The sequence below is a fragment of the Phoxinus phoxinus genome, assembly GCF_949152265.1.
Source record: "Phoxinus phoxinus genome assembly, chromosome: 5".
Classification (NCBI taxonomy): domain Eukaryota; kingdom Metazoa; phylum Chordata; class Actinopteri; order Cypriniformes; family Leuciscidae; genus Phoxinus; species Phoxinus phoxinus.
The window spans coordinates 31,025,575-31,041,157 of record NC_136880.1 but is presented as its reverse complement, the minus strand read 5'-3'; the positions used below and the strand labels follow the sequence as shown (position 1 = coordinate 31,041,157).

Here is a 15,583-nt window from a genome sequence, read left to right as displayed (position 1 = left end):
TAATTTTCACATTTTCCCCCAATATTTTACAATATTATTTTGTTTTAAATAATGTGTATATAAAGTCAATGTTATTTTTTTTATTTGTTTGCCATGTCAATTAAAAACTGAACTGTGAATTATTTTAAAGAAATTCATGGTTTTATTCAACAAAGATGCATTAAATTGATCAAAAGTGACAGTAAAGACTTTTAGATGATACTTTTTTTTAAATAAATGCTGTTTACTGCTGCCTTTGAACTTTCTATTCATTAAAAAATCCTAAAACTACATTTAAATAGAAACCAGTTGCTTTAAATTGTAATAATATTTCACAATATTACTGTTTTTTACTGTATTTTGATAAAATAAATGGAGCCATGGTGAGCTGAAAAACGTAAAAAATCGTACCGACAAACTTTTGAACGGTATATATATATTGAGCCATGACCTATAACAATAAACTTTGATGTTATATATAATCTATAATATGTATAAAGAATTACAGCAGTAGGCTATATTACAAATCTCTTTATGAATCATAAAGAAAGTTACCACATGACTCACAGTTGTGCTTTTGCATTACTGATAATATCTTACATCCGGCTAATGAACATATATGGAAAGCGAGAGGGGTGGGGACGTAACCTACCATGGTGACGGAGTATAAATATGGATCTGCATGTGGATGACTCATCATATCCTTGATGTGATGATAGGTTTGGAGGTTTCCCATGGCAACAGGAACAGTTATATACAGGGGTCCCGTCTAACTGCGTAGATGGGTTGATAACAAGTGATGCTTAATTACGTAAATAGACTCCCTGTTTTATTTTTTATTCAATGTTCACAGTCAGCTAACACTGCCTGGATGGTAAACAACATTAAAACGATCCTCAAAACAACAAGTGAAAGTAGTTATCAGAGCGTGGTGAAGTATATCAAACCATCTGTCTATGATAACGCAATGTTTAACGGGTACATACAGCCGTTTCTGCAGTAGCAAGCACTGTTTACACTAATAACACTGTGTGTGGGCCTACACTAATTATTATTCCTTCTTTTTTTGGCAGAGAGATCGGGAAGCCTCTATGATGTGAAAAGCAGAGGACGCTGATGCACCTGGTTCCTGGACATTCCAGCACACCAGTGTTTCCCCTGGATGGAATCAAATGTGTTCTGGAAAGTAGGTAGCAACATGGACATCACCCCAGGAAACAGATGTGAGGGGAGAGAGAGAGAGAGAAAAGACAGAGAAAAAGAGAAAAGAAGGGGGTGGGGGCGGCTGCCATGAGGAGATAATGTGTGACTGGAAATACAATGAGCAAATGAGAACTTTTCACTCTCTCTTTCTTTCTCTCACTGGGAAGCCCCTCTGCCAGCCTCAGCAGACTGTACCCTGATTAATCGCTGCTATAATGTTGCAAGATTAATACAGAGAGCAGCTCTGTGGTGCTTCGGGAAGCAAATGCAAAGTACATGGTGGGAAATGCTCCATTTTTCAAGGGTTGGTTGCTGCACCTGTGCATGTCTGATCAGCAAGATGATCGATTTTGGCCAGGGGATGCATCCAAATACTTGTGCTTTAATATTAGGTACCGCATTTGATGAAGAACTTCTTGACTTATGCAGGTGTGTATGAATACATTCCTAATCATACTACTTCCACCATCCCATGGGACAGGGAACATTCTCAGAACTTTTGGCTATACGTTCTGGGAAAGGTTCTCTACAAACGTTCCTCTGTAACGTTTTCTTCAGTTATCTGGTCTTTAATAATTTTCTCAAAACATTAGCACAAAAACGTCCTTCATATTGTTTATACGTTTCTTCTGAAACGTTTCAGTTGGATGTTGATCTAACATTTTTCCAATTTTCAGAATGCTTCAGAATGTTCAGAGAACGTTCAACACTAACATTCACAAAATGTTTGCTGAATGATCAAATGGAATGTTTCCTTAATGTCTGCATAACCAAGGAAAACATTTTTTTTGAAGGCTCAGAGAACATTCAGAAATAACACGTTCATAACTTAAAGGTGCTGTATTTTTTTATTTTTACTGTAAGTCAAGTCAAATCAAGTAACCTTTATTTATATAGCGCTTTTGAAAATACAGATTGTTTCAAAGCAGCTTTTCAGAGATAACAGAAAGATAATGCAATAAAGTTTGTTAGAAGAAAATAGCATCACAGTCAAAATTAAGTGATGGTTCATTTTTGTTCTAAAATTTGTTTAATTTATATAGCCGCTCTGGAGAAAACGGTGATGTCATCGTGCAGCTCAGTTCAGTTCTCATATAAAAGTGTCAATGCAGACAGATCAATAAAATTGTTGCATCTTAAATATTAAAATAAATGTCCCCAACTTAAGCATAAAAATGCCATAATATGTTTGCAGAGATTTAGGAAACATTTTCAAATACTCCGAAAAACAATGTTAGAGCCACTTATTCTATTTTGAAATGTGCGTTCTGTGTCAGAATGTCTGTTTTTGTTTTGGTCTATGTGATCATGCCCGCTGCCAATTTACCCAATAGTATTTCGACACCCCGGGTTGCCAGTTGGCAGAAAACACAGCGTACTGCAGCCTTGGAATCCAGCATACGAACTGGGTCAGAGATCACAGATTCTACCCGACCTAAAAGGCCTCTGCATTAAAAACATTACAAACATACATTAGCTGATCAACTTACAGTGTAAGGATCGTCTCTTTCCTTTGTCAATTGCATAATCTGGCAACCCGTGTGAACTCTGAGTCTGAAGAAGAGGGTGAAACAACTCTTGGTGAAAAGAACCGCTAAAGAACCGCTGAAGAACCACTTTTTTTCAGAGTGTGCACCTTTAATGGGAATGTTAGCAAAACATTCTTAGAACATTCTTAGAACATTCTTTTGTTAGCTGGGATGACGGCGTTGTCCTTTGACCTGTGTGTCTTGAAAAGCACTGATCTAAGCAATCCAAATAATTGGCAATCCATGAAGTACCCATTACCACCATGTCATTTTGTAGCTCATGATAACTTAAGAGATCGGGTTGTGCACATAGACATAGCCATGAATTATCTTGTTGTTGATGATGATACGCAAAAACATGACTCGATAATCATTCACACGTCATGTGTCTCATGTGGTGTCTTGAATCTGTACTTTTAACCGATAAGATCCTCTTTTTCTCAGGGTGCAATCCTAAGGAGGAACAGTGTCCTCTCAACAGAAATCTTGTTGATTCCTTCCCATCAGCAGAGCGCTCATGCAAACAGTGGATGAATAAAATCACAGCTCCGCTCACATATCACAGCACATCCCCTGCCTCTCATGTACCAGGCGAGAAAGCACACAGTGTGTAGATTCGAGAAGGACATTGATTTAGCTTTATAAAGGTGCTGTGTGTCTATTACAGACTTGAGCAACAATGGAATGGCTCATAAACAGTTGCGATGCTAAAATGCAGAGAGAGTCCAGACGGATCAGTCAAAATATATCTGAGTAATAGCTCAGATAAGTTGAATTCCTTCTGTATCTTTCCTCCCATATAACATTCCCTCACAAGGCGAGCCGCCAATTTTTATGTTTTTACAACAGACAGACATTAAGGGAGTTTCACTTGTCACTCCTATAAAAACTCATTTTATCTTTTGGCCAGATTTAAGAGCGCTTGTATTTCAAAGATAATCCCCTGAAGTAATATCTCTCACCACACATCACCTGAGAACTTTGAAAATAACCTAAAAACACACAAAGTGATCCTTGTTGTTCAGTCGACCCTCGGTGGTAAGACTCTGTTCTGGACCTCAGAGCGTCCGCACGCTGTGTTGATCTACTGGAAAAGGTCATCTCAGCACTGCAGACACACCACCTGCCTTCTACTCGAATGAATGTACACCACTAGCTTTACTGTGTAGGCATAGACAGCCACACATTATCTGTTCCTAAACGTAGAGTCTATAGCAGAGAACATTAGGCTGCACAATTATGCTTTCTTATAAGATACCTAATTTTGGCCAGATTCAAAAGCAGCATCACATGTATCCTTTGTGAATTAGGCAATTGTGACATTCTTGGTGAAAAAATAAATCCTAAATGGTGGATTAGTCAAGATAAATACTGACTTTAATTATTTGTTATTACATAAAGCACTGATATTTAGCGCATTATACAGTATATATATGTAATTGTAACTTTTTTATTTATATATACTAATTTGTGTATTATAATTTTATTGTTTTTTATTAAAAAAAATTAAAGTAAGGTGCGCAATGAGACAATAAAAATATTGACTATAAATATATATAAATATATGCATCTGAAGTCTTCATATATATATATATATATATATATATATATATATATATATATATATATATATATATATATATATATATATATATATAAATAAAATTAACGCCAGACATAATATCAGCTTATGTTTTTACCCTTGGTGTGGCAAACATAGCAAAATCTGATCTGAATGCCTAGTAGAGAAAACTTTGGCAGTAACAAACGAGTAATAAGAGGTGTCCACATCCCATCACATTATGAAATAAATATTTATTTACCAGGGGTTTATGATTTACCAGGGGTTTATGATTTACCAGGGGATATTACCAGGCCATTAATTCTGACCACAATATATGTATATAATATGCGTTGTAACATGCTTACTGAAAAAAGGTGCGCGATTAGTCAATAAAAATCTTGATTAGTTGCTGAAAAAACTTAGTGGAACAGGGCTACATAAACTCTATAGGAACAGATATTATAAGGTCAGGAGGCACACCACACGCACAAATGTCACGATAGGGTATGGTAACACTCTTCAGTTTACTGTGGTGACAGTGCAGTCTGTGGATGGACATTTCCACTGTGTGAAACCGAGGGGTTGTTCTGTTGTTTCAGTATTAGTTTACTGTGGGCATGTTTATTTGTGTTATAAATAACCCCAGGGTTTAATTTGTGATTCTTATCAGCGTGATACAATCACACAGGTTTTTGCACTTACACGCTCTCATGCAAACACAGCCCATACAAACATTTGTATACACTGAGCCTAATGTGGGAGTAGAATTAATGAGGGGAAAATATTCACATGGAAAACCCATGAAACATGCATAGTAGTACACTGTGTTCATGGAAATTACATCCAATAAGCCATCAACATTAGTTTGGGTTTTGACAGCACAACAGCAGTACAATTTTTTTAATGATAAAAAAAAAAAAAACGAAGTTCAAGGTATAATGCTAGCCATGACACAGAACATCCCCGAATATTTATAATGCTTTATTCATAAGAAGTCTGGAACAGCAGAAAGTACAATAAATTCCCCAGTAGATTTCTTGTTCTCTTTTGTTGTTGTTGTTTTTACTCCATCTCTCTCTCTCTACTCTTGGAAAACGAGCAGAAGATAGTTGAGAGATGTCTGGTTTATGACTCTGAAGAGCAGGGGAGTTTTTGGAGAGACAGGCACGGGGCTGTCCCGTTCTGACAAAAGAACGACATTTTAAGCACAATTATTTAGAAAACAAGATTATATTTTAAAATTATTGATTTCTATCAGTGTTTTTATATATTTTTTAAGTTTTTTAAAGTCTTTTTTCAGGCTTTTAAAACTATAAGTAGTTGTTTTTTTTAGATTTACCGTACTCTTATTAAGTGCACATTCTTCTTCATCATCTTCTCTTTATTATTATTGTTAGGAAAGGCCCCTGATGGGTTTTCCTGACTGAGTAAATCACTTGTCCTCCGCCCACAGTCTCGCCCCCCTCAGTCTCTTTCTGTTTCAGCTCCGGCGTGAAGTGCGTGATGCTCTCGTCTCCCTCGATTACATTGTCATCAGTTCTGCACACCTTGAAAACCGTAACCACCTACTGTTTTGAATGTCACCTCTGAAATACCCTGTCAATGAATCAAGCACAAACACCCACATATTTCGGATCAAAAAAGTTTAGTTCTGAACAACTCAGTGTTGGCTGACTGTGTATAGCTAATAACAGTAACATGTCTCATATGAGCCGAGCCAGCGGCCTTCGGAAAGAGGATGAGAAGCTGAGATGATTTTGAGAAACACCTCTGTATTTTTTTTTTTGTAGCCAGACAGTAGTGACATTCCATTAAAATAATTTCTTAGTTTTGAAAAATTAGATTATAATTAATTTTTTCAGAAGGCTGGTTTCGGTCTGTTAGATCGTGTGTGTGTGTGTGTAAATTCAGGGTGATTGAGACACTTTTTCAAAGTTATCTCATATAATGTATACAGTATAGATAATGGGGTAGTTGTGCTTATCTGAATTCATTTTAGTCTATATTTTTATTTTTCCATGTTAGTTTTCATGTCACAGAAATCAGCTGACTTAAAGATGTATCTGTTAAAATAACTGGAAAAGTGTTATTATCTTGACGTCAATGCTTCTGATTAGAGAAATGTATGCGATTATATTTCCAAAAATTCAATATGATAATCTTGGCGTTGTGTCACCAAAAAAAGATATAATTCTTTTTACTGATAAAATGTGTCAAACAAAAACTTTGTACTTTAAGGGAAAGTACAAAGTCGTGTCTACCAGAAGTAAATCTCTTTGTCTAAACATGTAGGAGATACATAAATCCACTGATGTTTTTATACTTAAACTTCAAGCCTTTGGCTTGAGTGCTGCTGCGAGGTGCATCTGGGATCCAGGCTGCCATAATAATCAGCAGGGAATGTTGTGGGAATTCCCCCTATCTGTTACTTTGGAATGTCTTATTGGTCTGGCATAATATTTGGGCCTGTAAAAAGAGAATGTTCAAAGAAAGAAAGAGTGAGAATGAAAAGGCTTAAAGTCAAAGCCAAGGACAGATGTTGTACTTTACCAGAGAATATAGTCTAAAAACTTTCAAAGCTGTTTGTTCGTCCTCTTTAATTTGTATTAATCTCTCAGACTTTTGATTGTTTGCATAGGACATGGACAAGGGAAAAAACATAAATTTTTTAAAAGCATTTTGTATAGTCTACCTATGTATTAATTCCAGTCAAATTTCCATTTGCGTCACAGTGATACATTTCCAGTCCAGATGGTGAATGAGCAGGGAGAGCGGGTCGTACTAACGGTAAGTTATTAATAATAAACAGTTTAAGCAAAGATCAGCCGTCCATGTGTCATGTGTTGCATGTGATTATTAATGGATAAGACTGTGTCAGCGTATGAGAAATACATTTTTCCTCAATACTGCAACTGAGCTGGATGTTAACGACCAAGTCAAGTAAACAAACAAACAAATAAATAAATAAATAAATAAATATAGCCTATAAAGGGGGTTAATATAGATTATCAGAAAATATATTTACATAAATATGTTTTCAATATGTTTATAGCTTTTAATTTGCTCATATTTTTAATGGCCATTTTGTAAATTAATTTTCATCTAAATATTTATATTGTCCAAAATATATTTAAAAAAAGTAAATTTTGTATTTACCCAAAATGCATTTAAAAAAAATAAATTCTAGCATTTAAAGGTTTAAGCAGAATACATTTTAATTACAGACATGTTTCCTTAAGTAATTTCTAATTATATATATATATATATATATATATATATATATATATATCAAATTAACGCCAGACATAATATCAGCTTACGTTTTTACCCTTGGTGTGGCAAACATAGCAAAATCTGATCTGAATGCCTAGAGAAAACTTTGGCAGTAACAAACGAGTAATAAGAGGTGTCCACATCCTTGGCTGCTGTAGAAAGATCCTTCCTGCAATATTGATCCTATTAGTTAATGTTTTCGTCAAATGAGCTGCATGCTGCTGACGCATCAGATCTTGAAAGTCGAAGCAAAGCTTTGCAGTGAAACAAATCAGTTTTTAGGGAGATAGCACTGACCCCAAAATTGAGAAAACCGTGTTAAAAGTCAAACAACAATCTGACTTACAACAACAGTGTGACTTTCATCACATGTGCAATAAAGAATAACCAGACTGAAAAGGAAGCTGCCATTCTACACTCAACCAATTGTGCATGAATCAGTTCATTCAAACTTTGTTGTACATGTTTCTGGTTTAATGGCAGACCCCTTTCACAAACAAATACGCCCTCATTATTTTTTGCTGAGACAAACTAGGGGGCTTTCCCTGAAAATTCTTCAACACGGTCCAACAAACAAAGGTCTGCTTATCTAGCCCTGCCCTGGGCCTGTGCCGGTGTCCAGAGGAAGTCCACAACAGTCTCCCATCACCCACAGCCCATACAATCCCTGCTTTTGTCAGGAAACACTGAACAAGCCAACGGACAAGGCTCTGTTTGGTCTTCGGAGTCTTGCCATGTGGTGGGACTGAGGAAGTTAATAATTAAAGCCAGTCGCTAAACATCAGCAACTGCTCTTTCACTATTGCCCACTTCCTCTTTGTGTTGATTACCATGAGGTTTTCCTTAAATACGAATTCCTTATTCCTTATTTGAAAAAATTCCTTAAAAATCCCAAATGGAGTGGTTCTCAACCATGAGGCCTTAGGAAAAAAATGGGGGCAATATGTCTAAAAATATTTGAATTACCGGTAGTATAATTAACATAATCTTAATTTTGTGAGCTTAGAATTATAAGGTTCTATCTCCACTTTTGGTCGAAATTGAGTTTTTGACATAATCTGATCCATTAGGTGTTTATTAATGCCTGTGTGGTGTTACTTTTGAAAAAAAAAAAATGTTTTGTTAGTAGTTATTAATAAAATAAAAATGTTCCATCTCAGTTTTGCCAGATGGAATGTAAAACCTTTGATGCTCAATATCTCAGAACTACCCTAAACGGAGATAGAACCTTATAATTCTAAGGTCACGATTTCTAAAAATAAAGATGCACAACATTAAACTAACAGCATTTTCGACTTTATATATTTTTTATTACAACAGAATTACCAGGGGTACACATTCGAAAATCATCTTAGACATTAGTTGGAGTCAAAAAGAAAAGAATTTTATATGCTCCGAAATCTGCATTTACAGTCTTTCTCTTATAGGAAAAGCAGACCAAAAGTATTGATGACTCATCCTGCACTACACAGATTTGGTCCAATCAAATGCTCTCTATGAGAATAGCCTGCCCACCGACACAACTTGCAACAGTAAATAGAAAATCATGGTTAAAAGGATAGTTCACCCAGAAATGTATTCACCCTCATGTTGTTTCAAACCTGACTTTGTTCTGATATTTTAAAGAATTGACTGATTTGACTGTTTTTGTTCACACAATGAAAGTCAATGGAGTTCAAGGACCCATAACATTTATATGGAAATGGGAAGTCATACAGGTTTAGAACAACACGAGGACAGAATTTTTCATGTTTTGGCTGAACTGTCCTTTTAATAGTTTTGACGTAACTTAAGCCTGTTTGCCCCTAAAAATAAGGGATGAGCCCTTCATTCACAGGAAGTGTTTGTATAAGGGTCTCTCAGTTTATTTACACTACTGTAGAGCATATGAGTGATATCACCTGGCCAGCAGTGTCACAGTTTGTGTTACTCAGCAGTGACTCTCTCAGCACAGCCCACCAGCTGAACAGGGGTCAGGAGGGGGCAGGGCGCAGTGGGATTGGGCCCAGGAAATGGAGGAAGCTGTCAAAAGGAAACGAAACTCCTGTCTGACTCCATTTTTTTGTTGTGGTTCCCGAATGTGATTCACTGGTTCTACTCTGGAAATACTGGCAAGTGGGTGACACTACTTAGTCAGAGTGAGAAATGCGCCCCAGCTTTTTACTGTTACTTTTTACTCATGCAGGCTTACTCAAAACATCAAACGACTACAACGTCAGGTTATGAGAGCTGTGGGATATTTATGAGACAAAGTCAGATGTTTAAAAAAGTTTCATTTCATACTTTTGTCACAGTCAACAAATTAGCAGAGTTGACGATGAATAACAATTAGACTAACCTTTAACCTTTTTTATATTTTTGACAGAAGTCTCTTATGCTCACCATGGCTGCATTTATTTGATCAAAAATACATAAAAACAGTAATATTGTACAATATAATTACAAATTAAAATAACGTTTCTATTTTAATATATTTTAAAATGTAATTTATTCCTGTGATGGTAAAGCTGAATTTTCAGCATCATTACCTCAGTCTTCAGTGTCACAGGTTTTTTTGTCAATTTTAATAAGTTTAACCCATCCTTGCTGAATCAAACTATTAATTTAATTAATTCATTTATTTAAAAAAATAGGTATTTTCGTGCCATACCATGCACATCCACTTGTTTTGTGTATGAAACATTGTGCATTAAATTGTGATTCAGACATTTTTTTATTCTGACACCATGATTAAAGTCAATGAAAAATGCATCAGTGTAGGTCTCAATGAATAATGCAGAGAAACAGAATACTTTGATATAATAATAATAATAGGTCAAAATGTAAATTCGGGTCTGAATCTGGATAAGATAAGTATAAGATTTTCTTTCTGTGGAACAAAAAGTCTACATCAAATGGTCAAAAATCTCTATATTTCATTGAAGGAGATTTAAGTGAAGGTGCGAGTTTGTGCAGTTTACGTTGTAGAACAAAACGTACAACTATCGTCAAGTTATGTTTCCCACAGACCCTATTTTACGCATAAAAAAAAACAACTTGAATAGTACATTTAAATTTGAACTTACTTCGCGACCTTTAAAAAAGTACATTCTATATGAATGTGTGTAATATGAATGTAATCCGGACGAAATACCATGTGGCCATGTTGTCATTATCATGATGTGACCTACCAGCATAAGTTTTGTCGCTTCACCTCAATTCACAAATCCTCTCCCATGGCCTCATGGGATAGTAAAGTGTCCATCGAATGCGCACTTCAGAATCTCGCCAGAAGTAGTAGGTCATCCGAGGACTTTTCGAATAGGCCTACTATGTGTTCAGGTATACTACTCTTTTAGCATACTTTTTCATACTGTAGGGAAGTATTACATTTCGGATACAGCGTATCAACACTGCTTGCAGGTTGGTACACAAAACAGCCACTCCTAGTAACTACATAGCAACACCCTAGCAACCACCCAAAACACCATTGTAAAACTCTGGTGATCATTTGGTGGCAAACACTATACTTTTTCTTCAGAAAAGTCAAAGTTTCAGTACTGTACTGCGACGATCTACTTTTTGATTTATGGAAGAGAGAGAGTTCTCCATTCTGAAAACACGGTTTATCCATGGTTTTCCCCTCTCAAAGGTCTTGCCTTTTCATCTGTCTCCACTGTTTTGTTTTTTTTCAGCTTGTCAGCACTTTTCAAGCTCCACTAGTTTATTGATACATCTCCAGACATGTCCAGGCATGCTAGAACTTGTTGACCTGTGCACGTCTGTCATTTATTTCCAACTTCCTCACAAATGTCCCTATGTTTCGCATGACTAACAACAAAAAGATTAGAGGGGCAAATTTTGGGGTGGACCATGTGTGGAAAGTCTGTTTGACATTACGCATTTTCATGATTATGAACAACAATTTTCTATTAGATATAAAGTATTTGTCAGTGATATTCTTTGAGATAATTCTCCCAAGACTTATTGAGATGTTCTTTCTGAAATAGCCGACTGACATTGCTGGAATTGGTTTAGTGAGTCAGAGAATCAGCACAGAGGTACGTTTGATGGGCTGCTTGTGTCTGAATGTGACTGCAGCCCTCCTTTTCCTATTGATTGCAGTGGAAACAGATGGTTCTGCCTGATACAGCCCACTGGCAACCAGAGATCACCACCTTTTCTCTCTCAAATACAAGAGATCAGTCCATTTGCGATGCAGCTCCATATCACTATTGGAAGTACAAAAACAACATAGCAAAACATTTACCAAACTAAATAAATTTGATTACCCATGACGGACATTGGCCATAATTGTTGATAAGCCAATCAGGCTACAGTGGACAGTTGAAATAAAAGGCTTTCCATGACTACAAGCAAGTTCGTGGCAGACATCCAGGTTATTCAAAGCACCGTGTGAATGATTGCCTGGCTTGCGGGGCATTGTTTTGTGTGCCTGCCCATGTAGCCCATTTTGACAATAATTTACGGGATTGCTCTTTGCTTAGAGATGCACTCGCAACAGTGAGCGTGGACCACTTAGTGACAACATTGTGAAGAGACTCCCTCGTTGGAATACGACAATAATCATATTTTATTGAGCTCCTAAACGGGTAAGAAATTAGGGTAACCCATCATTGATTCGTGACGATACCGAATTCTACACTTAACAAACATTTTGGTAAAACACATTTTTTTTTAGTCATATTATCACTTAAGATTGCACTTGACTGTTTTTATGTTGTGGGTCTCAGAGACTCCAGTGATGTAAAGGTAAAAATAATATTAGTAATTTTGGAAATTTACCAATTGTTTTCTCTTTAAATTCTTTTAAAATGGTCCTCTAAACTATTTAAATTCCTTTGACATACATTTTTGAAGCTTTAAACCCTCACAAATTAGGCATGAAATTATTTAGAAACGACGTTGTTATATAGTATCGTGGCAATGTTTCTGTTTGGTGTCAATTTTACAAAAAACAAAACAGAAAAAATACAATCAAATTGATTTTTTAAAAGTCATCTGGGGTTTCTGAGACACCTAATATATATGTCATATTTTATATGTAGGACGTGATGAATGTTATCAGGTTGAAATAAAAATTTTAATCCATTCTGACAAAATGTTTAAATGTCAGGAAGTATCACACTGATACGTAAATATATTTGTATTAAATGTTGTAACACAATTAAGACAATGTATGTGCTCCATGAGTAACTTTGAAGTTCATGCTGAACATCTCTGACTCAAGAGTGATTTCACCTTGTTCATACTTGCTGCTCATGGTGTGGAAGCTGACGGTAAGGATGTGCTCATTAAATTATTTTATTTGAGTGAGGATGTAGAGCTTGCTGTTCTTTTCTAGTGACTCAGAAATGAAAGACTCATTTGTACTCTCTCTTCTACCCATACCTGTACTTTCACATGTTTCATCTCCTCTCATTACTTGCTGTAACTCTTCTACGTGAGTGTAGAGCATTAATTGTGGTGTGTGTATCTATTTTTGCACATAGATTATTATCACTCCAGAGTGGTGTGGAGGCAAAGACTGTGGATGGGAAAGGGCAGAAGAGCAGTGAACTGAACCTGAGGTGTGGTACACCTTTGACTCAGTCTGGGGACTCTAACAACATTTCACTGTACAGCCAGGTGGGAACTTCCCTGACGGTGCTGATCAAAAAGTGTTTCATATAGCCTATTAAAAAGCACCTCATTCTCTTAAATAAGCTCTTCGGGTTGGCTTCCATGAAACACCTTAAACCTGGTGCAATACTCATGGTTTTCAAGAAGATGTGTCTCGAAAACCATTCCTTTGAGTCTGGGCGAATAAACCATTAACAATTGAAATTTATATAGCTACTCTTGATAAAAAAAAATTTCAGTCATGAAATGTGTCATTTTATTGGGGATATCTAACATTCGATATCAAACAAAAAAATGTGTGTGTGTGTGTGTGTCAATAGATCAGAATTTAGATAAAATAATTTTAATGGCCTACTGTAAACACCTTTTGAAGCGATTTTGTTGGACACAAATTCATAGGGCCTGGGACAAAATTGTAATGTTGGACCCCAGCCCCCCATACACCCATAAACATTGATTTAGTAGGTCCCCCCTAGTCACAGGGTCTGGGACAATGATCCTGGTAGTTCCCCCTGATGTCTGCTCTGGCCAGACACCCTTTATAAGAAAGAATAACAAGTTACAAAGAGTACATACATCCCATACCAATGGATTTATGAGGGCCAAATGAGTAGTGGTTTGTCATATAACTATTAAATCTCAAATGCCTTTTAAATTAGATCCATATAAATGTTGTTGTTTTTTGATCAAGGAAATTATTTAATTTAGAAACCTGTGTCTTTGAGGAAGCTATAGTAAAATTTCAGTTTGTGTTACTGGGAAAGGCCCTTAGTCTCACACTGTAAGAATTCAATCATTGAACTTGCATGACCTCTTTTACAGAGTTTACCTTCCTGTAAGTTCACATCTACATGGGTAATTCTCAAGAACTGATGTCTTTTGTGCCTCAATGACTTATTACAGATATAATGAACAAGATACTGATCTTGACACTTTAATACCCAAGAATGTTCAAAATCACTTTTCAAAATCAAGGCTATATATCGATACAATGTGATTTGTCTCCTCACAGACTTCTTCATCATGGCCAATCAGCCTTTACCACTGTCACAGGAGACTTTAGCCCAGTTCAATCGCTCCCTGGCCACAGAACCAGGTACCTCAAGGCCGCCAAGGAGACGTCTGGGCTCCATCTCCACCCGCCGAAGCTCCAAAGACCAATCTAAGGACCAGCCCCACCACAGACCCCTGTTCCTCAGGGGCATGACGGGTCTCTCGTCAGAGTCATCGTTCCTGAGCCCCAACGTCAGCACTTCTCACATCTCCATCGGCAAGCGGTTCTCTTTCGCCGGCTGGCACCAGGGAGGAAGAGTGAGCTTCTCTGGACTCTACCTTCCCCAACCCATCCAAGAAGTCTATGTGGAGAACACCTACAGAATGGGACCAGAACCAGGGTGCCACTTCAGCGCCAGCAGGACCCAGCAGATATTACAGGCCACTTTGGATAGTTATTTGGAAGGTGTGAGTTACAGTCCTGACAGTTGTAGCCAACTGTGTCAGATGTTAGCAGATCTAGTTCTCAGTAAGCTAAAAGATGTCAATCCGCCACGATATAAACTCGTGTGCCAGGTGGTGGTCGGGCAGAATGATAAACAAGGTATACGGGTGGCCAGCTGTGGCCTGATCAACCCCAACACTGACAACTACACATCTGCTGTTTTCCAAAATCACTCACTGTTTGCTGTGGCTATGGTACATGGTATGTACTTTGAATGAAAGTTAAATCAACATCTCTTATTTCGTGTGTACAAAATGCACGAGTTTAAACATTCAAAGATATAAAATAAATACTGCTCATATAATTACACAAAATACAGCACTGGTCATCTGGTTTGGAATATTAAGATATTTTTAATGTTTTTGAAAGAAGTCTCTGCTTACCAAGGCTGCATTTAAAAACACAGTAAAACAGTATAATACTGCCAACTCCAGAATTATTGGCACCCTTCATAAATAAGCGGCTTTGAAAATAAATCTGCATTGTTTATCCTTTTGATATTTAATTAAAAACATTCACAAAATTCTAACCTTTCATTGAATTTGAAACAATTGAAATTGGGGGGAAACTCACATTATGAAATAAATGTTTTTCTCCAATGCATGTTGGCCACAATTATTAGCACCCCTATAAATTCCAATGAGTAAAATATTTCTGAAGTATATTCCCATCCTTATATATATTTTAAAAAATTTAGCACACCAGGGTGAGTGACTAGGAGCATGAAATTGTCCAGACATGACTTCCTGTTGTTCCATAAGAGTATAAATATGAGGAAACACAAAGGCCAAATTCCCTTAAAGGGCACCTATTATGGAATTTTGAAATGTACCTTTCATGTAGTGTGTAACATAGATCTAAGTGAACAAAAACATCCTGCAAAGTTTGAAATATGAAAGTGCACCGTATATAAAG

General features: G+C 36.6%; 1 protein-coding gene across 3 annotated transcripts in view; it reads left to right on the top strand.

The window, feature by feature from the left end:
- Window positions 1-14,989, top strand: part of dynlt4 (dynein light chain Tctex-type 4) — a 44,347-nt gene extending 29,358 nt beyond the window's left edge. The window contains exons 1-4 of one of the 3 annotated variants that reach the window (XM_079613185.1): window positions 1,145-1,165; window positions 7,008-7,062; window positions 13,041-13,118; window positions 14,183-14,989. In XM_079613185.1, the coding sequence (XP_079469311.1) occupies window positions 14,194-14,886 (693 nt within the window). In that variant the 5' untranslated portion in view covers window positions 1,145-1,165; window positions 7,008-7,062; window positions 13,041-13,118; window positions 14,183-14,193 and the 3' untranslated portion in view covers window positions 14,887-14,989. Of the gene's footprint in view, window positions 1-1,052; window positions 1,166-7,007; window positions 7,063-13,040; window positions 13,177-14,182 lie in introns of those variants that run through there. The other 2 variants (XM_079613184.1, XM_079613183.1) reach the window with 2 other exon arrangements.
- The last annotated feature ends 594 nt before the right edge of the window (window positions 14,990-15,583 follow it).